At 43.2% G+C, this 27,863-nt stretch overlaps 2 protein-coding genes across 3 annotated transcripts; one reads left to right on the top strand and one right to left on the bottom strand.

Moving 5' to 3' along the window:
- Window positions 1–1,089: 1,089 nt before the first annotated feature.
- LOC143005278 (LIM domain and actin-binding protein 1-like) lies at window positions 1,090–14,349 on the top strand. 2 transcript variants are annotated; one of them, XM_076156583.1, is made up of 10 exons: window positions 1,090–1,197; window positions 4,412–4,559; window positions 5,132–5,177; window positions 8,792–9,145; window positions 11,701–11,755; window positions 11,961–12,049; window positions 12,471–12,549; window positions 12,643–12,674; window positions 12,788–12,921; window positions 13,086–14,349. In XM_076156583.1, exons 2-10 carry the CDS (start codon window positions 4,435–4,437, stop codon window positions 14,134–14,136), a joined length of 1,965 nt encoding a protein of 654 aa, XP_076012698.1. In that variant the 5' UTR covers window positions 1,090–1,197; window positions 4,412–4,434; the 3' UTR covers window positions 14,137–14,349. The 2 variants fall into 2 exon arrangements, with proteins under 2 accessions (XP_076012698.1, XP_076012699.1); XM_076156584.1 differs by lacking the exons at window positions 1,090–1,197; window positions 4,412–4,559; window positions 5,132–5,177 and adding an exon at window positions 7,575–7,738.
- Window positions 14,350–16,096: 1,747 nt separating this feature from the next.
- LOC143005334 (SPRY domain-containing protein 3-like) lies at window positions 16,097–27,863 on the bottom strand. Its single transcript, XM_076156697.1, has 11 exons — window positions 27,713–27,863; window positions 25,725–25,869; window positions 25,544–25,619; window positions 23,778–23,902; window positions 23,287–23,422; window positions 23,015–23,203; window positions 21,054–21,203; window positions 19,598–19,655; window positions 18,683–18,802; window positions 18,468–18,592; window positions 16,097–18,369 (listed from the first exon to the last, which is right to left on the bottom strand). The coding sequence occupies exons 2-11, from the start codon at window positions 25,850–25,852 to the stop codon at window positions 18,235–18,237; spliced, it is 1,242 nt and encodes a 413-aa protein (XP_076012812.1). The 5' UTR covers window positions 25,853–25,869; window positions 27,713–27,863; the 3' UTR covers window positions 16,097–18,234.

Below are 27,863 nucleotides of genomic sequence, written 5' to 3'. Positions count from 1 at the left end.
TCCCAACGTCTGGATTTGCTATTAGTTTCTTGATATTTTGAGAAATTAAATGAGACCACAAACAGTACAGGATTTTAAGTACTTCTCAATATGAATCTCAATATGATGCTGCAAAGAGGTTGTAACATTTTTGTGTAAACTACATAATGAAGTGTTTCTCATTTTAATATTATGTATCGTACACAAACGTTGTTCATACAACACACAAAGCCTTCTTTATTAGTGATCTGGCGTGGCTCGTGTCTCTCTTGGGGAGAGGATACATTACCTTGCTCATGGACACTTAAGCAGATTCAATTGTTGTCAACATCAGCACATGGTTCAAATTTAAGAGACGATCTTCCTTCTAGATCAGTTATCCAGCTGAGTCATTCACAGGGCAACTGTAACGCAGTCAGCGAGGAGTTGTGTCAAACACAGCCACACCATATTCCTGTCATAATTATAGTCATTATACACTAAGTCATACATTAATTAGCAGCTATTAGATATAGTATATAATATTCTAAATGTACTTGTAAATGTGTGTAAGTAGTTATTGTTATGACACCTTTTTGAACAAGGAGGTAGATATTTATTGTTTCAAGTCAGTTTTGATTTCACTGCTTGGGAAAAATTAAATGAGAGAATAATGTGGATGAAGCACATCAAGTAAGATTTTAATTTCACATAAATAAACATAAACAGCATTACACCACAGATAACCCACAGTGCAGTACCAGTCTCTTGGGGATGGTTGCTGCTGTGCCACATGAAACCTGAGCGCCCTTTTCTTTTAGCTTCCTTTAAACTTTTTCCATACTTCTTTTTCATTTCTGGTCAGCTGTCTTTCCACTAAGCTCTCCGCCTCCTCAGTGACTAGTAAAATGAAATACAAGATTTTCCATGTTGTCTTTCAATGTCAGCTCTTAAGGAGACCAATGGTTTCCTCCAGATTTACTGCTACTACTCAGGAATTTCGGTTGGAGGCGCGCGAGCACACCCACGCATTCACTCACGCACACACTGCACCAGCCAGGTAGGGGAAATGCAAAACCAAAGGTCATTGGTGCGTGAAGATCACGTGACCGCCATCCTCCACTCCCGTGACACCTTTGCGTTCACTCCACCTCGGTGAGCGGCGGGCGGTGACACTCGCGAAAAAGTGTCAGGTGTCGTGAGGTTGTACAAAGAGTTACTCACCAGAAGTTCGCACAGGTAAGACAGAACCGAAACCGAGGATTCGAAACATTTAACCTCTGTTAAAGAGCCCGTTTCCCTCCCAAAAAGGCTACGATTAGACACTTTGGAATTTGACTGATTACATAACGTACTGATTTGGTTGTTTTGCAATTACGCACCGTGCTCATCGCTGTCTGACGGTATAATCGATATTTTTCTTTACCTGAAAAGATAATTACACTTGGAGTAAATTCTGCTCAGGTTTATAATTTGCTGTTTCTATATTTTCAACTTACAAATAACAAATCGGCACAAATCACAGAGTTATTTACATTAGAAAACCAAAGATATGTGCTCTCTTTTAATTTAAAATTACAAAACAATCTTTTAAATCCTTCTTTCCAAACACGTATCTGCTTCTCTAACAGGACCACAAAGTGCTGACATTGTAATGACATCTGCTGTTCTTGAAATAAGGTGTAGGCACTGAGCAGGGCAGCAGTCCTCACAATGAGTCATGTATTCACGCCTGCTTGTTTCTCTGCCACAGTGCTAATTTTTCAGTTGTTTAAATCATATTATTATCCTACAAACAGCTGATTTGGGGTTTAACAAAATAACATCAGCCGACTCCTCACTTATGAGTCATATCTGGATTTGTTGCGGTTCTATGTTGTATGTGTAAGCAAACTTGGCTAAAATGGCGGGTCAAAGGTCAACCATATCCACCTTTCACTGAAATCCAGCGATGGGGACGGAGCTAAACATTTGCTTATCAGATTTCAAAAACTGGTATCAGATGGCCTGTGAGGGCTTTCAAGCTCCATTTGCTATGCACCCCCTGTCGAAACACAGACACCTGAACAGCAGCTTTACCTTTAGGGCTCAGTAAACTTTCACTTTCTGATTTTTGTTCCTAATGCTTAGATGCAGCGACAAAGCAGTAGGCAGCTGTATGTCATGTATGTACTGTATATAGTGTCTGATGGCTTGAGTACATTTCTTCAAGATACTGTATTTCTTATCACCACAGTGGAAAAAAATGGGATTAGATTTGTTTGTATTAAAAAAAGGATAAATTCATATCAAAGCATAAAGCAAAGAATATGTACTAAAATGAGAAAGGAAACTGAATAACAACCGCACTAAAAGAAGAAATGGCAGGTATCAGTTTGGTGTCATACCTGCTTCTTGGCCCTGTGGTTGTTCTCTCCGTCCATTTTGGGAAAAGTGCATCCAAGCTCAAGTAAAGCAGTCGTAGAAACATTCACAGTGCAGCATTATCTGATAAAAGTGGATGAATTATCTTGCTTTATATTTAAACACACAAAGGGTGGCTAATGTAGTTTAAACATCCGGCCTTTGAGTAGATTACAGCCAACCAGTCATGAATTCATTCATCGGTGGGGGAGGTCTGCTGGGATTATTTACCAATATCATAAAACTGGGGACGTTTGTTGTTTTGCTCTTTCAGCTTTTCAAACCCGAATATACAGAGTACAAGATATGTAAAGCAATGAAGCCATTAGAACAGAGAACAAACAAAACAAACATTCAGAAGCCTAAACACTCTGTTCTTTATTTATACCTTTGGATAAATTAAATCTTAAGTCTTTTTCTTTTTGATTGGCGGCCTCACAGCTACAGTTGAATTGTGAATATTGCGACAGATGTGAGTTGATGGTAGATAGAAACCTCCTTGTTCATTTGACGATAACAGAGTGAAGGTTAGTTGATTTTGGTAGAAGTTATCTTTCTAAGGCTGTAGGCATTATGTATTGATAGTGTTAGAACAATGGAAGCTGTTGAGAGTTACTGTAGCTGAGTCCAAAGTCTTCCCACCACTTGTGTCCCTAGTATGTCTCGGCTGTGCTCCATTTAGTGTTTCATGTATTGCGTAGCAGAAAGGGTGCGGAATGTCTCTTTAACAAGTGCAGGCGCCACAGCGGTATGACAGATGCTGTGAGGAAAATGACTGAAATATAAACAAACAACTTTTAGAGACTTTAACATCATTGTTTCGCTGAACTCTTCTCATTGAAGGTTTGAAGTGTGTTGCTCCTCACACAGCGTGGGTGTAGCTAGAAATGTAGAAATGCTCTGCTCCACCTGTAACCCCGCCCAGCCGCGATCTCAGGGTGTATTTGTACATCACGGCAGGAAACGTCTAAGTGATGATGTAATCCAGTAGGTGCACCATAATATGGCTCAGATAGTGAAGTGATTGTCAATAATCAGCTGAGCAAATCAGTGATTCATCTGTAAACCACATTATCACAACTCTGCAGAGGATTTCTCTCCTGACATCAGAATGCTCTCTGCCAGATACTAAAGCCTTATTTTATGTCTGCGGTATTCATATAAGTATAGGTTGTGTGTATGTGAGTGTGTGTGTCCTCTGTGAATGTTGCCCTTGGTGAGTTTTCTGTTTAGACTGATGATATGCTCAGAAAATAACAGCCTAGGCATTTGTATTTTGTCTCTCCATCTTGCAGTCATGCGGCACAAAGCTGTGGTGCGAGTTTGAACGTGTCTGCCCGACCGCAGGATGACACTTTTCTGTGTAATGCTTGTATGCTGAACTGCTGTACGTGTCGAGAGCGCGTGTGTATTCCTGCATGCTTTTCTTGTAATGCATGCAGGTCAGATGCTTGGGTCTGATATGTATGAGGCAACATCAGCGAATAGTTGGCACACACTTGAACTCTGCCTACAGCCCTCTGATGAGTGTACAGTCATAAATCAGTCATAAGCCCGCTTGTGAAGGTCGATCTCAGTCTAGGAATGATTTGTGAAGCCTTGTTTCTGTTTTGATTACTGTTTTTACTGGAACCTGGTGAGGTAAACATCTGTGATTGAGCTAATCAGGTGTGGGCAGAGCAGGGGGGAGATGTGATATCTGAGGACCAGGATTGAGAATCATAGTTCTGTGTGTGTCAGTAATAAACCTTGTTTGATGCCGCGCACTATAATCAGTCAGTGCAGTGTCCATTTCCTAAAACACAACACGTAAATGTCCCGTCAGTGAAAGCGTCAGGAAACGTGGACTGCCAACAAATGTAACCAAATAGAGGGATAGACATTTGATCCATGTAAAGCATTCTATTGAAATCCTTCCTATTCCTGAATGAGTGTACCTACAGATGGGCTGGGTGTGACTGGAGCTTAGGCAGCCAGTGCAGGATGACGTATCCACTGGATAAGAAACTGTTTAAACCTTTGAACTAACTTACGTCTCCTCTTTCTGCAGGAGCTGTTAACCTAAACAGAGAGATGGAGACGGAGAGAGGTCCATTCGGTCGCAAGTCATGGGCGTCAAGGTCCTTGCGAGTCACTGCAAAGGAGTTGTCGCTCACGGGCCGAGGGAAAAACAACGCCCTCGCTGAACGCTTCTCCAAGTCAGTAACACCGGCTCAGCATACACCTTCATCTTCATCAGAGCATGTACACTACATCGGAAAACAAAATCAATAAGTGGAAAACATTCATATCATGGCAACCCTATAAATCTACTCACTACTGTTTGAGCTCACTGATTATAGAATGATATTATGGTGATATTGTTAGAATGGTGATCAGTCCATGTTAAGTCATTAAATAAGAAACGTGGGATATGTTGCGTTAAAATCTACAATGAGATGAAATCAGAGTTGTTGCCGTTATTTGTCTGTTGCTGTGTTTGATCAAACACACGTTGCCATGTGGATATCAGTGCTCCTCAATCCTCACAGCAGAATAAAGCAAATCTGAACGTGCTTAAAGTTGGCAGTCTGACAGAAGTTCAGTGTGAGAGCTGAACTGAAAACTCCAATGAATATTAAATAAAAAGTGTAGTGAAGGTTTTTCATTTCCACTTAAACCTTTGGCTGCATGGTGGACTAGACGTGAACCGGACAACAGTGTCTCAGGTGTCAACATGGAAGATTACTACATTTGTGTTCAGTCAAAACAATGAGTCCATCTCTTGCAGGTACCAGAAGGCTGCGGAGGAGTCGAGCACCGAGAGGAAAAAAAACGTAAGTCTGTTAAACTTTGAATGTCGTTTATATATCTCCTCTGTTACAGCTTTATTCTGCTCAAACTTCTCCCCTTTTTTCTCTCAAAGCTCTTTCAACCTCTTCTGTATTTGTGTGGCGAGGGGACTGATTACTTATGAATCACCTCAGGACACCACAGAGATAAACTGCACATTATTTTGGTTATATTAGTGCAAATCTACGTTGGGGTTTGTGGCATTGGCAACTGTTTAGTCAATGATCAGTGGAGGTTGTTGGCTGATATTGATGCACTTCACCCCACCACACACACACACACACACACACACACACACACACACACACACACACACTCAAAAGGCACAGATGCCTCGGACGGCTCTCCTCTCATTGGCTGTTTGTTGTGATGGGGAGGCGTTCAACCCCATAATCCTAATCCCCCTGCCCCCGCCCCCCCCACCCACGCTCTCAATGTCCCAACAGCTAAATTTGTTGCTTTCCTCAGTGTGAGAGATCAGTCTGGATTGAGATTGAATGGATAAGTAAACAACTAATATGAAGACGTTAAAGGTAATGATGCTGTAGGCGTCTATAGCTGACAATGTACCTGTGTGTGTGTGTGTGTGTGTGTGTGTCTGTGTGTGTGTGTCTGTGTGTGTGTGTGTGTGAGCGAGCTGGTTGAAAATGTACTAAATTATATTGTGTTTGGTTTTTATTATATTATATTTTATATTTGAGTAGGATTCATCATCATGCTTAATTTTCAGAAACCGATAAGGAATACAGAAGTCTAGTTAAACATTAAATATCAGACTCTGTATATGTACAGTAACTATGTCAGACTGGTGTCCTCATGTGTCTGTCTGAGCCGAGTTCCAACGATCAGTTACAGACCATCTGTCTGTCTCTGTGTGTGTGTGTGTGTGTGTGTGTGTGTGTGTGTGTGTGTTATTATAATTTGAGTGGACTCAAGTAAGTAATCATTAGCTTTAATATATTCATTTCATATCAGAATTGATTATACAGGTTTCTTTGCTCTTATTTTCTTGTCTAGTTTGAAACTTTAATGCTTTAGTGAGCAAAAACACAAACATTTGCTAGCTTGGACTATTCCAAAATCAAACCCATGAACCTGATGTTATGCAACCCTGGCAATGTTCATCCCATGCTCCAGACTACATTAGGCCACAAACATGAGGAGTAATAACACAGTTTGAAATCTTAAATGTCTTTAAACATATTTTTGCTGTTTGTGCATTTCCCCTGCCACAGGTTCTCACATGACTACATAAACATAATTGTGATATTTCATGAAAAACCACAGTTACAACGCAGCACTACGCAGCAACATGAGCCACGATAATGTCTGCTTATTTATTTAACTTCCCTTATGTTCAGAGCCGCCCGTCACACGGCTTTCTCTGGTGTAGAAGCAACATGAAAATGTCAAATCAACAAAGGAAGCCTTCATTCTCCGCTGTAGAGCTACAGTATATATACAGTATTTCCTGCCATACACACTGTGGGGTGTGTTTTACACGCTGAGTGACATTCAATTGTGAATGTGTCAGCTCCACCTAAATGTGTGAGAGATCAGATCAAAACATTCTATTTCAAGAAAATGACTAATCAACTGATTGGCATTGTTACTGACTGAACACGTGTGAACCAAAACATCACCCAGGTTTCACCTCTGTTTGACATTGTAATCAAAACTGGCTACACACCACCACAACAAACACGGTGTGTGTGTGTGTGTAGGTGCCGTGTGGAGACTCGATGAGATCATTGAGCTTCAGGAGCAGCAGCCAACGTGCCAGTATGCTCCAAATGTGTTTCCTTAATTCCTCACACATGATTTCGATCATCTTGGCAAATGATGCTGTAATTATGGAGTAAACTGTGAAATAACGTCGCATTGCTGATAATTACGCCAGTTCGTTGAGTTTGAATTTGCATAAACCCCTGAGTTGTGTAAAGCTGGAAGGACTGGTTTTATGACACATGCAAATGAAGAAATACTGTAGTTGTCTTTCATGGCAAACTTTAAAACAATAGGCCTTTATGGATGAAGGAACGACCCAGTTTTCATGTAACAACACATACACACACAAACAATTATCGGACTGATATGTAATCTTTAAAATATGTAAATAAAGAGCCGTAACAGCCACGCAAGTGAAGAAAGGAAAAGTGGAAAAAGCAACACAGTGAACAAAGAGTTAACTTTTCCCTCTATGTATCATATCCTGCTCTGGTTTCCTGGGTTTTCTCTCTCTCCTCTCTCTCTCTCTCTCTCTCTCTCTCTCTCTCTCTCTCTCTCTCTCTCTCTCTCTCTCTCTCTCTCTCTCTCTCTCTCTCTCTCTCTCTCTCTCTCTCTCTCTCTCTCTCTCTCTCTCTCTCTTCCCCCTCTGCTTCTCTGTTGGTGTTAAAGGGGTCGGGCGTGCTGCTGCGAGCAGAGTGTGTGTGTTGCTGTTAACATCTGGAGAACTTTACCTCTCTGTAGAAAAACAGGACCAACCAAAGGATCCTCACCTTCCTTGCTGTGTTGTTGTGGTTACACTCCCATCGCATTCATACAGGTTTTTGGCTTCTTTTGTTCATTTTTTTTACGCTTAAAAAAAATGGAGGACAATCTTGTCACTGTCCATTCATTCTAGGCTTCCATCACAAAGGCAGTGATTGTTCTTCTGTTTTCTGTCCACTTTTGGGTTCCGCTCCTCTTCTTCTGTCCCTTTTACGTGTCTTAATATTTCTTCCTTTCTTCCCCATTCTCTTCTTTCTTTGCGTCTGATCGTGTTCGTCTTTGTGTTCGTGTTAATGTGACCTTTTAGAAGATGTACCAAGTCTCTGTTTTGCGTTGGTGTGGTTTAAGAGGATTGATCATGGTAGGAAGTCGCCACACAGCCATCTCTAATGCTGTGTGAGAAGCATTGCAATGTGTGTTTCTCTGGTGAGGTCATTGACAGCATATTTGTGTTCAAGTGTTTCACGCTGACTTCAGCTCAGCCAGGAAGTTTGCCTGTTCAAGTTCCCATTGTTTGCGATGATTGATTACTTGATTAGTTTTCTTATTTCAGATCGCCTCCCTTCAACTTGCCGTCCCTTAGTAGAATTAGGGAAGCTTCTATAGGCCACTCAGCAGTAATGTGCCTCCTGATGTGCTGCAGCGCTGTTCGCGGCTCAGCGTGTGTTGTTGTCACGAATGTCTGAGCGGTGAACGCGGCTCTCCTCGGTGATTCTGGCAAAGGTGAAGCTGTCGTACGGAATGTGATGCGGCTGAACATTCTATCTGCATGCTCAGCCTTGCTTCCTCCATCTTGAAGCAATCCTTGACTTTACCAGCCACAGTAAAATGCCTATTTCCTGGACCAGCTTTGAACAGCTGTTCATAGAATCTGTGAGGGAGGCCAAGTTTGGAATCCGGCATTTCCTTTTTATCATTATGCTGCGGTTAAGACTTGGCTGTATGAACTTAAAAAGGCAGAGTACACAGTAAGAACAGACTGTATAGCTTTGCTTTTGACCAGCAGCGGTTGGTAAATGATTTCCTCTTACAAAATGCTTGTTAGTTATCATGCTGTTCATACGATACACTTAAGTCATTCACACTCTTCAATTGTTTTTGTCTTTAGTTGACTGAGGGTACAACACCGACCCTGCGTTCTGGAAATCTAAACTCTCTGAAGAAACGCTGGGAGCAGGCAGCACCTCTGACCGTGGCCAAGATCTCTCCCGTCAGCGAGCACTGTGCTCCATTAAAGAGCGCCGTACCACCGACCGCTCAGCCGGCCTCAGCAGCTCCAGAAGAACCGAAAGGTGGTGAGCACGGAGGGATGGACAGGGATGAGCTCAAACACAGCAGCGAAAGACCTGAAAAGCTGGACGAGCAAGTTCCAACCAGCCCCCGGTCCCCTCTGGAGAAAGCCCGTGTGCCTCTAACCAACCTGAAGATGAAGTTTGAGATGGGAGAGGCGACTGTGAGCAAGGTAAAAGATCTGATCCTGTCAATCCTCTCTTCTCCAATCACGTCAAAGATGTACATTATAAACTTTATTTCTATCAGTTATATGTCTATAAAATCCAGATAACGGTTGGATTGTCAAAAATATATCAAAGAAAACACTTTGGGCCTCTTACATAAAGGTTTTACATTCTTGCTTTTGCTCAGAAAAATGTAAAGACATAAAATAAGAGTGATTCATGTTATTGAGTAATGGTCGATCATGAACTGGATGAGCAGACTCAGATATTCATATGTAATGGCCGCAGTCTGCACACCGCACACAAACCAGCTGGAGACTAACACGTGAGAAACCCAGAACCAGTTTTGTGTCTGTCTGTCTGTGTGTCTGTGTGTGTGTGTGTGTTTTAGAGATCACACTTGTGAAAAGAGGTTTCATTTCTGAAGCCCTGTGCTTGGCCTCCACAGCGTTGACAGCTGGGCATCTATGGCTACATTTCTCAGACATTAACTATGACCTCACAGATTGATGGTGGGATTCACAGCGTTGATGTTACTCAGCTGTAGAAAATGTTCTTATAAATCCTCATAACCCTCTTTGAGCGTGACTGAGTGCTTTCCATCTGTGTTGCAAACCCCCACAGTGGCCTTCGGCGAACAAATGAGCAAATCTGAACAACGCAAACCTGAATTTACGAGCCGGTCATTACACACCCTAACCCTAACACCTTGAAGTCAGGCATTATCATGACACAACAGAAACTAATGAATGGAGCGAAGCAGTGTTGTTACTGATGATAAGCCGCGCTTATGTTAGTTTACAAAAATGAAGTTCAGTCACCTGCTAATGAGCATGATAACAACTTGCTCATCCAGCTTTTCTTGCTCAACACACAGCTGTGCTTCTTTCTCAGACCCTCACCTCTGCGTACAGCCGTGTGTTTGTAGTATTCCTTCCCACACTGTTTCCTCCCAGTGTCCCATCTTCCACATATCTGTTGTATTTTCCTTAAACACTTCATCTCCCTCTCTCTCTCTCTCTCTCTCACTCTCACTCTCTCTCACACACTTTCCCTTTCACTCAGTCGTCTCTGCCTGTCTCTGTTTCCCTCCTCCTCTCCCTCCACTCATCTCCTCACCTCCGATAACAGCCCTAGGTCAGGAATGTTCCTGCATTCCTCCGTTTCATTCTTTAAAGACCGACCTCAGAGCAACAACTGCTCTTTGGATTTTGACAACAGGCTTCTCTTCTGGTTTGAATTTTAGGTTTTGGCCTTTTCTGTTTTAGTACCTACTCTGATTTTGCACCGCCCCCATACGCGCTGGCTGTGTGAAAGCTTTCACACCACTGTTGCGCAATCCAAATGACGTCATTCGTGTAATTACAACATAACAGATTTTTAAATTAAAATACATGCATGTAATCAGTATTATTGTTAGTTTTTGATCTTTGGAAAGGGGCACAGTAGAGATTCACGCATCCATCTGTATACATCCGTCTTTCTTTTTACTATCACTGCAACCAAGGCTGTGCACACACACACCATTATGTAAGCTGCAGGATTTAATACGGAATTTAGTGCGAAGCAGAAGTAAAAAACCTTTTGTTGCTTTACATTGACGCTTGCACTCTCTGCTAAAGACTGAACACCTTTCTGCTCTATTAGCAGGCAGTTAGAATTCAGTTGTTTGGCTCTATATGCAGACAGGCTGGAGGAGGGAACAGCACATCAGGACTCCACAGGTCCAAAGATCAGCCTGAGGGAGCGGAAGAAGCTGTTATATTTGGCCAAATCTCTTTTCCACTCCGCAAGTGTGCACAGGATTACAGCAAAGCTCAACTGTCTGGTTTACTCATTAGTGTTGGTGACACATGAAGCACGAAGGAGGGGACACACACACACACACACACACACAGAGGCATAGTCCTGGTCAGAGGCGTGATATAGGATAAGGAGGTAGATGTTTAGTGTTCAGCTATTAGCAGGCACTAAACGGAAGATGGGAAACATGATATCCACTTTGCCTCGCTTCCATTTCATTTCCATTTCATTTCCATTTTGTTTCTTAGATGCACCTGAACTCGAGCACAGATTCTGCTCGTCGGTTGCAAAGAATAGCGTCCTAATGTCCTTTATGTGCCTTGATTTCACAGTCGGGGCTGTAAGTTCATTTAGATATGAAAAAGAAGGCAGAGAAGGCGATGGAACATTCTTCCTGTACATAAGAGGAGGAGAGAAAATGGAGATATATACAGTCTGTTCTTACTGAAAGTTATTTAAGACAAAATCATGTTGGAGGCCCTGAACAAAGAACACCAAAGAACATCTTGAGCTTTGCTGGATGTCTTCCAGAGTCGCTCTCTAGGAACTCCTGGTTTTGCAGGTCATGCAGGTTGTGTGAAGTGGAAACTCTGAATTGTTAAAGGGTGTGAGGGATTTTAAGTGTGTTAGGACATGCGACACACAACTAACGTGTTCAAGGTGTTTCCTCACAAGTGCATGCTGGGATGTAGAGTCAACTCGCAATCCCTAACAGAGAAATGGACAAATGGATTCATGTCACGCATTGATCTTTTAGGGTGGAAGGACAACCCTACGCAGTTCTTCATCAGAGGACATGGACCAGCCCAGGGGTAAACATAAACACACACACACACACACACACACACACACACACACACACACACACACACACACACACACACACACACTCACACTCACACTCACACTCACACTCACACTCACACTCACACTCACACACACACACACACATTGATTAAACTCTTAACTAAGGGCAATAAATCATGGTGTGTAAAATTGAAAATGTGTGTGTGTTAGGTGTGTCTGACCGGGTGCTGGAGAAGATGTCTCTCAGGGAGAAGATGGCCAAATATCAGGCTGCTGTTTCCAAACAAGCCCCCCCCCCTGTGAGTCCACACAGCTTAAGAAGACAATGCTCAATTAAATGAAATATGAAGAAACATATTAAACAACTATTTCAAGTGTTTTGTGAAAGAGTTTTTAAAATCTTTTAGTTTATTTTACTTCTGCCAGTCCCATTTCGATTTTGTATAAGTTGCGGAAATGTTTGCAAGTTCAATGGGTTGTTCTTATCAATTATATATATTTTTCCCAAATTACCAAATAACCATTTTATTATTCAGAATATTTAAATTACAAGAATGACCTTTTTTGTACTATTTTAGCCGTTTTAAAAAAGCTGAAACTTACAGGCCCGGATTGTAAATGTGATACCTATTCTATTAACAACTTAATATTCTGCGAAGCTTTAATAGTAATGAACATTTCTATTGTTTTCCTGTTCCTCTCACGTTGCCTTTTTCTCAGGGCCTGACAGCAGAGACGTCTGCACCCAAAACATCTGCAGCGCTGCCTCAGAGACGAACATCTGAACCGGACTGCAACGGTGAGTTTTTATGGACGATTCATTTTAGGGTAATCGAGCATGAGCTCCACAAGTATTTGGATATTAGCGTAAGATTTGTGTGTTTGGTTTCAGGAGAGAGCAGCGAGGCTCCCAAAGCATCCAGGGTGAGTCAGAGCTCACAACAAGCACGACACATGCATGACCTTGAGTTAATATCACATCTAATACATTTCAACCCCTGGTAATTATGGATAAATGTGTGTGACTGTGACTTCAGAAGTTCCAGAGGCCTGTGAGGGAGACGTGCGTTGCTTGTCAGAAGACGGTGTATCCACTGGAGCGACTGGTGGCTGATCAGCAGGTCTACCACAACAGCTGCTTCCGCTGTGGTCACTGCAACACAAAGCTCAGGTTCGGCTCTGGTCATTTTGCACTTCATGTGAAGCTTAAACAGTACAAGTGTTGACACCAGCTAAAGGTTTTCAGCTTCCTTACTGAACTCTGTATGGCTTTTCCTCTAAAAGCTAAACTGTTCTACTTAATTCAAATATGTAACTGGTGTGCTCTGTTTCTAGTCTTGGGAGCTATGCATCACTGCATGGTAATGTCTACTGCAAGCCTCATTTCAGCCAGCTGTTTAAGGCCAAAGGCAATTATGATGAGGGCTTTGGCCATCGGCCCCACAAGGAGCTGTGGGAGCCTCGCGCTGATGGAGATGAAGGTGATGAAGTGATGAAGCCAAAGGAACAAGAGAGCCCAGAAACAATAACAAGTCCATCTGAGACCGTCTCAGACAGTCAAACGGCCCCAGCTGTGGAATCGTCTCCACTGGCCAAGGTTACAGACATAACTGCCTTACTGGAGACGCAAGCACAGACACACACTGCTGACAAAGCTCAGTCTACGGAGAAGCTGGCTGAGACACGCAGGCTCAGGGTTGCCTGGCCCCCTCCTGCTGGTGAGGACCCATCTGGCCCGGGGGGCCCACGGTCTCCACCCGTGGAGGAATTACCTTCAAACCGTCCCTGGAAGGCGGCCAAGTGGCCCCCAGAGGATGAGATACCGTCTTCTTTCAAGAGCTCAGACAGAGCTGAACTGAAGAGCCTCAGGAGGAGCTCCTCCATGAAGGAGCGCAGTCGGCCCTTCACACTCGCAGTAAGCTCCAGCTCCAAAACCAATTCAGGACCGTTGGAACCTCGACGCCCTCGCAAGGCCCTCCTGGAATGGAGGACATCAATGGATGAAACACACCCACCTGAGGAAGCAGGCGGAAGAGGAAGAGAAGAAAAGAAAAAGCAACGGATGCCCCAAAGGAAAGACGCAGCACCAAAAAGTGAGACAGAGAATGTGGAGCCTCAGAGTCAGGAGCAGAAGGAAGTAGGAGACGAGCAAACGCAAAGTGGAACTGCAGCCGCAGAAAAGATGGCGACGGAGGAGCGTTCTCACAGTAGCATCTCTCCAGATATCGCAGCCTCCCCCTCTCCACCTTTGCAGTCAAAACATAACCGCACCTCCCAGGATGTGGGTTTCTGGGAGGAGGACAAAGAAGGAAGTGATGCTGGGGAGGAGCTGACTGCAGAGGATATAATCAAGAGGAACCGCTACTATGAGGAGGAAGATGCCTGAATCACAGGAAACACCCCCAGACCTCTGCAACGCCTAACAACTGCATCATATTTTCAGTCAGTAGGTAGATTTTACAGTAGCACGAGAAGAATTAAGCATATGTGCAAATGCATGTATATTATTATAACTGCCTTTAATTTTTATATATGTTTTTGAAGTTGAATTATATTGGATAATAAACTTTTTTATACAGTGTAATAGGAGACAGGGTATTGGGCCTGATGCTCAATTGATACATCTCTGGACAAAATGGAAAATGCATTACAAAGCGTAAATCTGGATCTTTACCCTACATTGTGTATAATTTATCATATTATGTGATACCAAAAACTGGAATGTTCAAATGTTTGTGAAATTAAATGCCCAGCTGATTGATAAAGAAATCTCTGTGTCTCTTACTGTTCATATTTAAATTGTTTATTCAGTTAAAGTGGAAAATAAGAGAAACCATCAGAAACTGCATCTCGGTACAAAGGAAGGAGTTAATTTATGAAACTGATTTTTACGAGATTTTTACTCATCTGTTTTGGCAAAATGGACTTGTTTAGTCGTGAAGATGTTTCACCACTCAGCCAAATGATCGAACGTTGAGTTACTGCCCAGCCCTGACTCAGACCTGAAGAAACTGCCGGGATGTGTGTGGAAACATATTCAAGACTTAACAAGAGCAGTTGCCTTCAAATACGCCTGTAGAGATGTTACGTAACCCTGAGAGAATCTTTACAGCGCCATACTGTGGATAAAGCTTCAGCAAACATCTAAAGCAGCATAAACCAGGCCCAGAGGTGAAGTCGTCTCGTCCTTCATCAGTGTTATTACTCCTGCTGCCTTTGTAGCTTCTCTTCAATGGGCTCAGGTTTCTACCAAGACTATCGGCTACAGATGAAGAATGTTGTGGATTTCACAGCTTCAGCCCTCACCACTCACCTCAGCATGCAGGATTACAATCAATGGAGATCTTTAATTAAACAAATACAACTCGTTAACACAACAAAAGCTGATACAACCCTGGCATTCAGTCAGAACTCCTCCACCCTGGCTGATGTCAGATTTTACATGTATGTAAAATTTTCCAATGTAACTAACAATGTTTCAAACTCTAAAGAATCTAACTGTAATCCGTCATCTCATTGTTAAATCATTTCAGTGTAGTATGTCAACATGTAACACCTCTGGGTTTTCTTAAGCATCTTCAATTGTGGATGATACTCTATATTGTATGTAAAACATTATTAATGCAGTAGCTTATTCACACACACACACACACACACACGTTTCAACAGGGCCTTGGTTATCAGGTCTGACTGAAATGTTCTGAGATGTTGAAATACATATGTCAGCTTATTCTAAAATGACATGCAAGGTCTTTAGAGTCTAAGCTGTTGCTGGAAATTACACAATACAAAGCATCAATAAAGACATTCAGCATTTGCACAAAGCCAACAGCCAAATGTGTTTCATTATGTCATTATCTGTGAGGCTCACATAGGCCAGGCTCGCTGATGAGCAAAATGTGGATGTGATGCATATAATAAATTAAAATGAACACTTATGGCCCATCAACTCTTTTGCATGATTCCTCCATGTAATCTGGGTAACTACCAGCTGTGTGGTTTGTGTCTATAGACAGTTTTCTCATGCCATGTAATGGCCTCCACCACCAGCTCACAGTCAGCACATTATCAGATATGATCATAAAGTCATTCATGTGGCAAAAGCAAACATTACTTCCTCCTCAGTATCATGCAGCTATTGCAGGGAGCCTGAGGGATCCTCGCATAAGAGTGAAAACAAATCTGACATGCAATAAAAATACATCCAGGCAGCACATGGGAGGGAGGCTGGGATTTGTTGCCCTTTCATCTCATGGTCAGACCACCAACCAGAGGACCGGGCCAATCCTCCAACAAAAACAGGAAGATCACAGACTCACTGCTAAAATCAATACAAATACTCAGTATTTATATTTGATTATTTTTGGCATGTTTGCTTTATTGGGTAGTTTACAGTGAGAAAAGACATGAGACAGAGAGGACTCAAGAGGACAGACAGGAGTGTACAGGATTCACTTGGGGACTGTTTGAGAAACTAAAAGGCATCTGATCAGGGTGAGGATACTTCAGAAGCAAAGTCAATTCTATCATGAGATGCAGTTAGAGGGGCCACAAGCAAAACATGTTCCACTCCTGTCAACTAATAAAATGATGAACATATGGCAGGCGTGTGATCACCAACAAAGATGATGGACATGAAACAAAAAAAACAACAACCTTTCATACAGATGTCAGGGTCAAATACCAGAGCATGAACAAGCATCCATGACTGCAGCTTGACCCAACACCCACATGTTGTTGTTGAACAGTTGCGACTACAATACTTTTCAACAAACACCTCCTTCAAAAAAAAGACTCCATTAATCTCCACACAGCCACAACAAGGTGTTTATCTCACTCCAGCGACCTGCACACTCCCTAAACAATACTACAGTTAGCAGCATGAGGTGTTTAGTTAGAATGTGATGGAGATAACTGGCTATCTTAATGATGGTAGAGTTTATGATGATGTTGTTGTTGTTGTTGTTAACTATTTAATTTAAGACCCTAGAGACGTTATCGCCAGCGATTAAAAAACTTCTTGCATATGCGTCGCAGCTTCTAAAACAGATATGCTGAGGTGGCAGTTCAAAGTGTGGCTTAATCAATATCAACTGATCCGGCTCGTTTGTGAAACTTTGGTAAGAGGTTCATGCAGACAGAATGAAGAAACACAAACATTTTGCTGTTGAACTCAGTTTTAGCACAAAAAGGAGTTGGAAGGGAAAAAAATTAAAAAACTAACAAATAAAAGAAATCACAGGCAAAAAGTGAGAATCACAACATTGGCCTCAGACTTTCACGTGATTGTCAAATGTACCTGAGAGAATCACTGGAGTTTCATTATGGCTTCAGGTTCATGGTTCAAACCTTTAATAAAACATTTCTGTCCCGAGTCCTACACGTCCTTGTTTAGTCCTCTCCTAATAGAGTTTAACCCTTCGAGTACTCGTACACTTTTCCCTTTTTGACAGATTTGGATCAGATCAATCTCATCCCATGTAAAATAATACCAAAAATACTTTTTTCTATTCGCCAACATCCAAGGCACCTTTTTTATTTTACTGCAGAGCTCAATCTTTTCACATTGGCTCTGTTCATTTAACCTTTATATGCATTAGTGTTTGTTTTTTGGATTTTTTTTCACCACGGAAACAGCCGGATGCAGCGTTTTGGAAACACACTTGGCTATCAAACACGTCTGTATACTTTACTCATGCAATGCCTGTTTGATTAAGCCGATTAGTAACCCGTGTACCTTACCTTAAACAATTACGACGCGATGACATAAGATTATTTCCGTTTCTGACTCTGCTTGGTTTGGCCAAAACAAATTAAAATGAGGGTTTTCGGATTTCATTCATTCCCACAATCGATCACTTTTTATTCTAATTAAAACACAGGGACTGAATTCACCACCATGACTCTTTAAGGCCTGACTGACTTTGCTGGGTCTTTCTCCAATTTATCTCTCTGGCCACTGTGTGTCAGTAACGTTCCATCGATCACTCAGTGCGCTCAGCAGCAAACAGAGACTGATGAGCAGGACGAGGATGAAGGCCTGGAGATCCGGTGATGGGCGATTCTGCCCCTGAGCCCCGGCCGTGACCGCGGCGTCCCATGCAAACAGGTTCCATCTGCTATCTCCAGTCTGATCTGTTTTACACTTCTGCATTCCTCAACTCTCCTGAGCCCTTATGTTGATATTTATCTTATTGTTTTGTGTGATTCAACCGTCAAAAATTGTGTTTTAACTCCTACAGTCTCTGATAAGGCATGACGTCATTTCATTGTGGTCATTCTTTCATGGTCATGGTTTCTGCCCGCATGTTTAGATTTTTAGTCGTAGTAATCTGCACTGCGGTGACTTTTGAAGACAACAGTACATCGACGAGGTAATTTTAGTGTCACATGTATTTTTTTTTTGCTGTGCTAGTTCTAAGCTGAGCGTGTTCTTTCCTCCTCTCTTCCTCCCTCTGATGTCACCGCACCGTTCACTCCCTGCTCACCCGCTGAGGGGGTGCAGTTCGACTCGGACCTTCTCGCCGGTGCTCATCATGCCGATGGTTGGGAAGAAACCTCCTGCCGGTATGGCTACGTCCCTGCGGCCCACCACCTTTCCATTCCGGGTGAAGAACACCTGTTTAAGACACACAGCGAAGAGAGATAATACTCATGTTGACACTGTGGGTTTAGACGTTTGTCAGTTTCCATTTCTGGATTTATTCCGCGTCTCACCGTGACCTTCCTGCCCTCTGAATATTCTCCGTCGTCCTCCTCTTCTTCTTCATTGTTTGCATAGAGGTCGTTCTGGACCGCGCTGGGCTTGGGCAACACGTCGACGTCCCAATCATCTGTGTCATCTGATGAATAAAGAACATGAGGAAGACGATTAGAAGACAAACCGGTGAAGCGCATTCTGAAGTCAAGAACGTGTTATAATGAACGCTCACCTCCACTGTCGACGGTGTAGTCCCGTGGAAACATGATCCCACATCCCATAATGTCTCCCTCAAAACAGCGTGGACCGAAGGGGTCCCCGACCCCGCTGCCCTGGAACATCTTACCATCATCTACAAGGACAGAGAGGTTAGCTGGCCACTTCTTTGTCTTAAAGGGATTTTATGTCACAAAGTTCAGGTAGTTTGCATCTGAGACACAGTGTTCCATGAAGGTCAATCGAGGTCAGACAGACCTCCTGTAAACCAGACTGAAGATCTAAAGTAGTGGTTCCCAAACTTTGTCTGAAGGGCCCCCCTATAGCTCAGAATGTTTTTGAGGATGATAGTGTTATCTGGACACTCATTCTCCTGCAGCGAGACGAAGAAAGTATCTAGTATATATATATATATAGTATAGGTACTTATTCATACCGCTCCTCTTCCCATCCCGCGCTGTGCGGGCTCTGCCCACTTTGGGAATCACTGATCTAAAGTGATAGTTGGATGAAAGCCTGAGTAGTTTTCGACCACTAGTGGTGCTGAAGAGCGATGTTTTGATGGGTGGAAAAACCCTGAGGTTAGAATGTTGTGCTCACATGCTGTGTGTGTGAAAACCTCAAAACAAGTTCAATAGTTTTACAAAACACTAACAGGGATAACTTATCTCCTATGATGCTTTCAGATTAGAAGCGTCTGATCAGCTCCAAATTTTAGCAGTGCAGTTTTTCTTTACTAACGGGCACAAAAGGACACCTACTCTATAAATACACCGCAAGCACTAATGTGTCACTCTTCCTCATGTGAATATTCAATTAGAGAAATGAGTCACATGTTCCTGGCAATGACACATTAACCTCTGTGTCACCAGGATGCCATGGGCTTCCTTACCACACCGACAGCGCTTATTATGGGATGGAGCACACTCACCTGCATGGTAAGCTATGGACCCTCTGCTCCAGCCTGGGTGTCTGTTTTTGGGGTACGCCTATGAGGAGACAAGATGACAAACTCCTGTAAGCGACCAGTAGGTGGCAGCACGACGGTCTGACACAGCAACAGGTAGAAACACCGGGGGGCAGTCAAGAGATGAAGGAGAACTTAAAGCTGTGGAATACTACGGAAGATGTTTGGTGTCTAGAATGAATGATGACGGTAAGAGTCATTAACGATCACTCATTCATTTAATATCGCAGGCAAAACAATTGAGCAACTGCAAACTGCATCTGTTGCCCCGAGAAACAGACACCTTTGTTTTGATGACTTTTCATTTAATCGGCGGGCGGGCGTGCGGATAAAGAGGCAGCTTGCCGCGTCTTGTAGGAGATGACAGGGGCTGGGAAGAAACCTGAGGAATGGCCGCTGTTACAACGCCCCGCCAAAACCACAGACACATCAGGAAAAACAATTCCGGGAAAACAATCAGTCAAATGACAGAGCTGCGTTCTCCTCACCGTCCCACCCGAGGGCACGACATGCCCACACACAGGGACGGGTGAGGAGCAGCGATTCCACAGCTCACCAGACCGGCCCGCGTGAACACAGCAACCAATCAGTGAGTGAGCCCAGCAATCATTTCATACATGTCACACAACAGGATGTTCAACAAATCCTCTCTCTTAGACCCAAGTTGTTACTCAGTCTTTCCAAAATATGAGTCACGAGTTGTTACCACCCAAAAAAACACAGAATTTGCATGAATTGCTTTGTCTGAAGAGCTTGTGCCTACTTTCATATTTTCCGTCTTCCTGTTTCGTGTAACGCCAGTATCAGTGTGTAGGCAGAAACAAAGAGAACGAGTAAACCTGAAACAAACCGTCTGTGCTGTGTCACAAAGGTAAACTACACACCTGTGCTGTGGCGTGCATAGAAATGTACTCCTTACTTTCTACTCACTGAAAATAAGATTGTGCCATCTGCCATTGTTCAAACATCTTCATCCTTCATCAATGACCGGCTTCTCCCTTTGCGCTCTGTGTTGCATTATGGGACCAAACAGTGGAGGGACTTTTAACAACGTTGGCCACAATTCATACTATTCATTAAGAAGGCCTTTAGAAGCGCTATGTAGTGGACAAACACTTGTGTGGTATGACTTGTGCCATACTTGCCCGCAGTAGGATATCAAGTGAACGCGGTAGATCGACATGTACACGGAACAAACCTGCTTTCTATGGAAAACCAGATGAGGGGGTAAAATGAGACAATATTTATTCTGTTGTTAGCTTTTCCTCTTCAGGTCATCCATCACTGCGACTGGAAACAGTGAGAGCAGCCGTGCATACGAGGGAGGGATGACGAGGTGTGACGGATAACCATAGAAGCCCAGCATACATACAATAACACAGCGCGTGACAAGAGATTGACAGCGTCCGGAGGCTCTCACCCTGCGCGCCAGGCCCAGGGCGATGTAACACTTCTCTCCGGGATCGGCGATCTCCAGCTCGTAGTAGTGGAAACGCGTGTCCAGAGCTCGGCGGGCCTGAGCCAAGCCCACGTCCACGATGCTCTTCCCTTTCCCCATGTACTCCAACAACTGCGGACACAGTACAGAACAGCGGTCATCAACGTTAAAGCGCACAGGAGCTGGGAAATTAAAGAAGTGTGGTTTCATGGAAGAATTAAGTCTTCACAACAAATAAGACATTTCTGTGCACAGAGACGTCTTGTGAGGGCGAAGACTTAGTGAGTCTGCTAGTTTCGGCACTTTGGTCTTTTCTACTTTGGTCTTTTCTACGCCTGGTAATACTATGAGCAGGGAGGCAAAAGACAGGTATGAGCATTGGGTCCATTGTCTTACTTTTGAAGTACGTGTTGCGTCTCTTTTGAAGCACACTGAAGCTTTGATTCCAGTGAAGGAGTCCCTGTGTCGATGAACGAAGTCATAACAAAATGATCTGGAAAAAATGTAATATTGTGATACCGGAGATAAAACTGTTATTCCCTTTTGAAAAAAGAAAATTCCCTTCCCATATTGATGAATTGACTAAAATGCTGCTGACAGCTGCTGAGTCGACTTATTTTCAAAGACTGATCGGCCCTGAAGAGAACACGGAGTACAAACGTCCAACAGAGAGATGACTTAAAAAATCGCATGAGGGCCCAAACTGAAGCAACGAGGGCTGTTTGTCAAAGTGCAAGCAGACTATAACTCTACTTACTTTACTGATAAATGTTATCAACAGCTACCTGGCTTTCCTTTTGTATCCTTAAATGAAATCAGCATTCAAACTTTGGCATGCCAGGTACAGTGAACTGGAGAGCGGGGAGCTGAAACTCGACTAAAAAGGGAAGTACCATTACCTCACAATTGTATCAAAGTGCAGCACCTTTCAGTATTACTTAAGAGTCTGGTTAGTATCGTGATAGTTTCTAAGTTACTACACTACAAAGCGTCCAAGCACTCCGGGGGTGTTTTTCCATCCCCCGAAGCCTTTCAGACTCCAAGCAAAAGCACGAGAGCTGCTCTCTCGCTGATGGCCTGACAGCTCTGGGGTACTATTACAGAGTACGTGTGAAAGCGATGCGTCCCACAGAGTTCACGCTGCGGTTTTTGGAAGTCGCGGGGATGCATGACAGGGCCAAATTCGGAGAAGAAAAGGGTAATTAAACGTGCGAGAGACACGCAGGGTTATCTGCTTCTGCCCAAAGGCTGTTCAGCTGCCGTCCCCTCCCATCCTCCTTTCAATTCAGAGCGGAGGTTCGTGTGCGGATCGCCTGCTGAGTCAGACACGCAGACGGCGTTGCAGGGGTGAGATGGATCGAGACAAACAGATCCGCTGCGCCCACGCCGACACTTGACTTCAGAGGGGCGAGGTGGAGTGAGAGATGGAGAGACAAAGCGAGACGGAACGAGCAGCAACGTGGGAAAATATTATGATTATATTTGTTGTAACGTCGTGTTGAGTACTTAGCAACGGCTGTGATTAACGACTCAATCTCTCTATTAGCGATCTAACCACAATCTACCAGCTTAATCTCTGCTTTTACTCTTACATAATACACGTGTTCCTATTTCTCAGGTGGATACAAAGTTCCAAGTTACACATCCACAGTTGTTTTGTTGAATCTTACACTTTTAAACACGGGGGTGGCATTTTCAGATTCTCAGAGATTCACATGTTCAGACTATTGCAAACTCAAACAAGCAACCAATGATAACAAAGTATTCCCGACCAGGAATCTTCCATGGATCTCTGTGCTGTTTCTCCTGTTGCTTTATAAACTCACACCACCGCACCATCCCTTTTCTGCAGCAGACAGATTTATACGTGTGCATTAATGCCTCTGACCATTATTTCCTCTAACTTGTCTTTCAGCGAAGCCTCTCCGCAAAACGCCGCTCACCGTGCCAGTCACTTTCACGTCATGGAGGCGGGCCCAGTCGTCTTCGTGGCTGTCCACTATCATCTGCCCGTCGTCCTCCTCCATCGCCCACTCGGCCTGCAGGTCCAGCAGCACCTCTTCGCCCAAAGAGTGCATCCCTACAGCCGGGTAGAAAGCGTCGGGAGATCCCGGAACCTCCACGCTGCCGACCTGAGGAAAGATTCAGACACAGTATTGTTTAGCGTAAAGGGAGGGAGTGAATAACAGCGATAAGATGGGAACGGAGAACTTACTTCTTTGCCGTTTTTGGTAAAAAACACAGTTATCTGTCCCTCTTCGAAGGAGTCCAGGTACATTCCACAGCCTATTCTATCACCTCGGACGCATTTTGGACCAAACTGTTGTCCCACAGTTTTTCCATTGTACAGCCTGTCAAAGAGAGAAAGAGGATGAGCTTCCATGGCAGCACCTAAAGGCCTGTTCACTCTGCCAGCTGTCGCCACATCAGATGATATAACCACCTCCAACTTGCTGTCTTCTCTATAATTTAGTGATCAGTTCGAATCTGAACTCCACTACAGCTGTTTGTTCTTCCACCATCGTCTATCGTAGCTCCTTTACGTAATGTGAAGTTAAGTAAAACACACAGCGACACAGCTCATTGGTAAATGGAGAAAATACTGCCAAAAAACGTGAAGGTCGACAGAAACACCAATAACATTCAGAAAGTCAATATCAGCTTTGTTGGAGATAAACGTAATGTGTGTCACGACTTCTCACATACTTGCCGTCATCAGCATGATACGCCACAGAGTGCGGGAGCCAGCCCGGCTGGTGGTCCAGCTTGTAGAGCTGAGGCACCAGGCCAACAGCAATCATTCCCCTCACTCCAGTATCAATGACTGTCACCTGCAAGACACACAAACCCCGGTAACTGAAAGGATTTGACTTATTTCTGTCATTTGGACTGAGCCACAAACCGACTTTCTCTAAAAACAAATTACAGCACCCATCCCTAAATACATGTTATATTTGGTAGGGACTTACAACATTCTTTAACTAATCTGATATTTCAGTATTTTGGCGGGTGACAATATGAGGTGTCTTTTATTTAGTGCTATTTCCAAAACTCACTCCGTGTTCTTGTTTTTGTATCACATGATCTTTTAAAGTTAAATCCCAACAGTGACAAGCTGCTCTGCACCATTGTTACCATAAGTGAATGCTGACCATATGACATCATCCCCAAGAAGCCTTATATGGACACGGTGCAATCGGAGCGGCGCTGACAAATCCGGGGCAGAGAGAAAAGGAAACTTTAAGTACTTTCCCATGACCTCAACTCTTGTCTCCTGCGTGATCCAAGTATTAAATCTCTCTTTGTGTCGGCGCATAACACACAGGTGACCTCAGCAATCTAACGTCAGATCAGCGTCCACTGATGTATCATTTGTTAGTGCAGATCCCCATTTACGCAGGCGACTTCCTCCCTCCTTCTACATGACTCACTTTGACGCATGAATACAGCCCATCGAGGCTGAAAGGTTTGGTTTCTGTTTCACTGCAAGCCACGGCGGGTAGGACGTGACACTGAGGCAAGTTTAAACATGCTACGTTTACTGTCCCCCAGTACGTGTTAAGAGCACTGGATTGCGAAATAAAGAAAGAAGGACGTGATTTGTGATGATCTGGGACTTATTTGGCAACGTGACACCGATTACACTCTGAAATTTCCCTGTGTGGGACTCAAAGGTTGATCTTATCTTAACTTGTCTCATTAGTCAAGTCCATCATCCAAATCCGTAGTGGTTTAGAATATTCTGCATTTCTTTATCTGGTATCCTTATTGAAATTTAAATTAATCAACAGTTGACAGGTTCAGGACAGAGATGGACAACATGGACAGTTACTACTCTGCAGTGACAGCATTGTTGTGCTGGTACTGGATTAGATTAACTGCTTCTGACTCTGTGCTGTAAATGATTTTGGCTTCTGCGACTGGAAAATTTGAAGAATCAGCAGTTAAGTTCAATTAGGCCCCCCGCCCCCCCATTCTTCACACAATGTAACAAGCACTGCCAAGTCATTCCACACATCTAATCTTTCAAGTTGAAAGGTCTTCAGATTCCATTTCTAAGAATGAGGCAGAGCAGCATTTTTAAGTGTTAATCCTAACGGCGTTAAGGTTTTCCCTTTGTTTTGGCTCCAGAATACAGAGCGTTTATTGAACTATTTCATGACTGTTGATTTTTGTCAGTAGTCTCACAAGCCTTCGACTGTTCCTGCTGCATGCAAATGGAATTAAAAGGATTATAAATATGTGACTGTTTTATCACACACGGTAATAAATCATCAAAAGTGAGAGGAAGACAAAGAAACCCTAACCTGCTGTGCAGTTCAATGAGCACAGAAACTGGAGGGAAAGATGGAATCTGAAGCTGATCGTGCTACAGATACGTGTGGGTGAGTTGAGTAGCAGTTAAGACTCAAACGCTGACATTCAACAGAAACTGATACAAACTGCAATGCACCAAAGCAGTTGACTCTTACTTCAAAGTAGCGGTTTCTTCTTGATAGCGGCCTGGGTGCCACATAACAGCCCACTTCATCTGAGTTCCCTTGATACCTACAAAGACAAAAAACTCAATCAAATAAAGAAAATGTATCTAAATGGACTCAAACATCTGCGCTCCTGTCTAAGCGGATGGTTGGCGTTGCTCTTCCATGTTACCTGAGTATGTCTCCTTCCCTGAGCATTCTTTTTAATCGCTCCCGGTAACGCACTGCTCGCACTTCACGTATTTCTCGGATTCGCCTCCTCCAGTTCATAAAGCGATAATGAAGGTTTATGTCGTCCATGTCCCACAGTCATACGTCTAGGATGCAAGGGAGGAAAAAAGGCTTGATCAATGAAGTTGAGAATAAAGGCACCTTTGACCCAACACTGAACTCCAACCATAGGATTGGAACCTGCTTTCATTCTCAAAATGGATGAGGTTTTGTTTTTTTTTCTCTCTTTTTCTGACACCACAGCCTATGATGCCAACTGTAGCTGCCCGCACTGCTGTATGACATCATTCTGCAGAAAGCTGTACCTACAAAATCATCAAAACAACAACACTGAACTCCAGGACTCAAGCCTCCACACTACTGTGTCATCTCTACACAACCTTTGGCGGCCGTGGCTTTCTGCTGTTGCCCTGTTTGTCACCCTACTGTCTTATTTAACTTGAACATTACGTCGCCTAGTTCTCTTCTGGTTCTCTCTCTCTCTCTAACTCTCTGCCTGTCTTCCCTCCTGTATGTTTATAAAAAAAGTAAAATAATAAACAAATAGCCTGGATATGGAAATGTGCTACACACACACGGACCAGAGTAGCAGTAGTGGGATAAGGTGGCCTCACTACCTTTACTTTGAGACTGAACACAAGTATTTCCAACAACGCTGTTATAAACAACCTGACTGTACAGGCCCTCAGCCCAGGTCACCGTCCCCTCGTCTCCTTATACATTTTGTCCATGTGTGTATCACATACCACAGGTCCCAGTCAACAACAAACTCCAGAATGTCCTGTAACTGTACTCTTATTCTCACGTCAAATGCTTTCTTCAATAATAATATACAACCGGATAAAACTGGATGAGGCTTTATTGCAACACGAGGAGAGTTGCTAAAAAATAACAATGTTATTCTGATTTTGCCTGTAGGACATATTGTTGTAATTTAATATCCACTATAAACTGAGAGTCTCAATATGATGTATCATGACAAACTTCTATTTCACTGCACACTGATACATCAACAACTCAGTTTGAGTGTGAGATGTGAAACATTTCAGTTTAGTGTAGCAGATATGTCTGTCTGTCTGTTGACTTTGTGATTGAGATACTGTAATAAAGCTCCACCATCATACAAAGATAAAGCCTGAGAGGTACTTTGGACTAGTTGTGCCAGGTTTGATACTGATTTTTATGACAGACGAAGAGAACAAGAACTTCTGTCATGGCTGTCAGTATAGTTTAAGGTTTTGATTCAAATAAGACATTTTAGATTACAAGAAATCCAAAGTCTTCTTATCAAAACTGGCCTGGAGGTCAGCAGGTATTAATGTGTACATTTGTGTGTGTGTGTGGTGCCAATGAAGCACACAGTATGACAGTACATTCAGTCGTGTATTGTTTCCTTGATATACGTCACTGTTGAGCTACACCTCCGCTCTGTCCTACTGTGTTAGTTAAGGTACACAGGTGAGCAGACACACCTTAGTCCGGTTTATGTTTGGTCGAATAATATTTATTTATCAGTAAGAACCATCTCAGAATTAATTTGTAGATCACCTTGTTAATGGGTTGTTATTATATCACCCAGATATGTGAAACGTATCATAATTGACAGAAAAGAACACAGATACATTATCTAATCTCTTAAATATGAGCAGTTAACGGAGGTAGTGGTAAATTTGATAACTTTAAGTAACCAATGTCAATACAAATGAATAGTTTGTTAAGCCATATCTAACTGGTAGCTAGTTTTTAACACTTCCGACAATCTTCAGTCATGTTTTGTCACGTATTTTCCTCAAACAATTTCCGAGCGCACCATGAACGCGGCATCGCAGTTCCACATTGTAGCTAGACTCGGTTGGTCGTGAGCGTGTGTCCACCGTTAGAAAACCGTCTGGCTGCCTGACAAACAATACAATGTAAACGTGAATATACCTGAAGTCATCCACACACTATTCACGGCCCCCCGCGGGTCACATTCACTCCTTAGTGCGTAACGACGGCTCAGGCGTCGTCCTTCCTTCTCTCTTCCACTTTTTAGGAGGTAAAGCTCTGCTACTTTGTGGACAACCTGCGCCGTCGGAAG

Source organism: Genypterus blacodes, unplaced genomic scaffold (assembly GCF_046128005.1).
Source record: "Genypterus blacodes isolate CSIRO-AG114 ecotype Tasmania unplaced genomic scaffold, CSIRO-AGI_Gbla_v1 ptg000070l_1, whole genome shotgun sequence".
NCBI lineage: Eukaryota > Metazoa > Chordata > Actinopteri > Ophidiiformes > Ophidiidae > Genypterus > Genypterus blacodes.
Note: the sequence above shows the minus strand (reverse complement) of the source record. Positions and strands in the feature narration are given on the sequence as shown.

What these genes read in the sequence shown, in the direction of transcription:
- LOC143005278 (XM_076156583.1), top strand. Translation starts at nt 4,435, where the DNA reads ATGGAGACGGAGAGAGGTCCATTCGGTCGCAAGTCATGGGCGTCAAGG. An exon ending in CTCGCTGAACGCTTCTCCAA is followed by an intron (nt 4,560 to 5,131) that starts GTCAGTAACACC and finishes CATCTCTTGCAG; the next exon opens with GTACCAGAAGGCTGCGGAGG. An exon ending in GCACCGAGAGGAAAAAAAAC is followed by an intron (nt 5,178 to 8,791) that starts GTAAGTCTGTTA and finishes TTTTGTCTTTAG; the next exon opens with TTGACTGAGGGTACAACACC.
- LOC143005334 (XM_076156697.1), bottom strand. Translation starts at nt 25,852, where the DNA reads ATGGACGACATAAACCTTCATTATCGCTTTATGAACTGGAGGAGGCGA. An exon ending in GAAGAAACCGCTACTTTGAA is followed by an intron (nt 23,903 to 25,543) that starts GTAAGAGTCAAC and finishes TGTGTCTTGCAG; the next exon opens with GTGACAGTCATTGATACTGG. An exon ending in CCCTGGGCCTGGCGCGCAGG is followed by an intron (nt 19,656 to 21,053) that starts GTGAGAGCCTCC and finishes GTCTCCTCATAG; the next exon opens with GCGTACCCCAAAAACAGACA.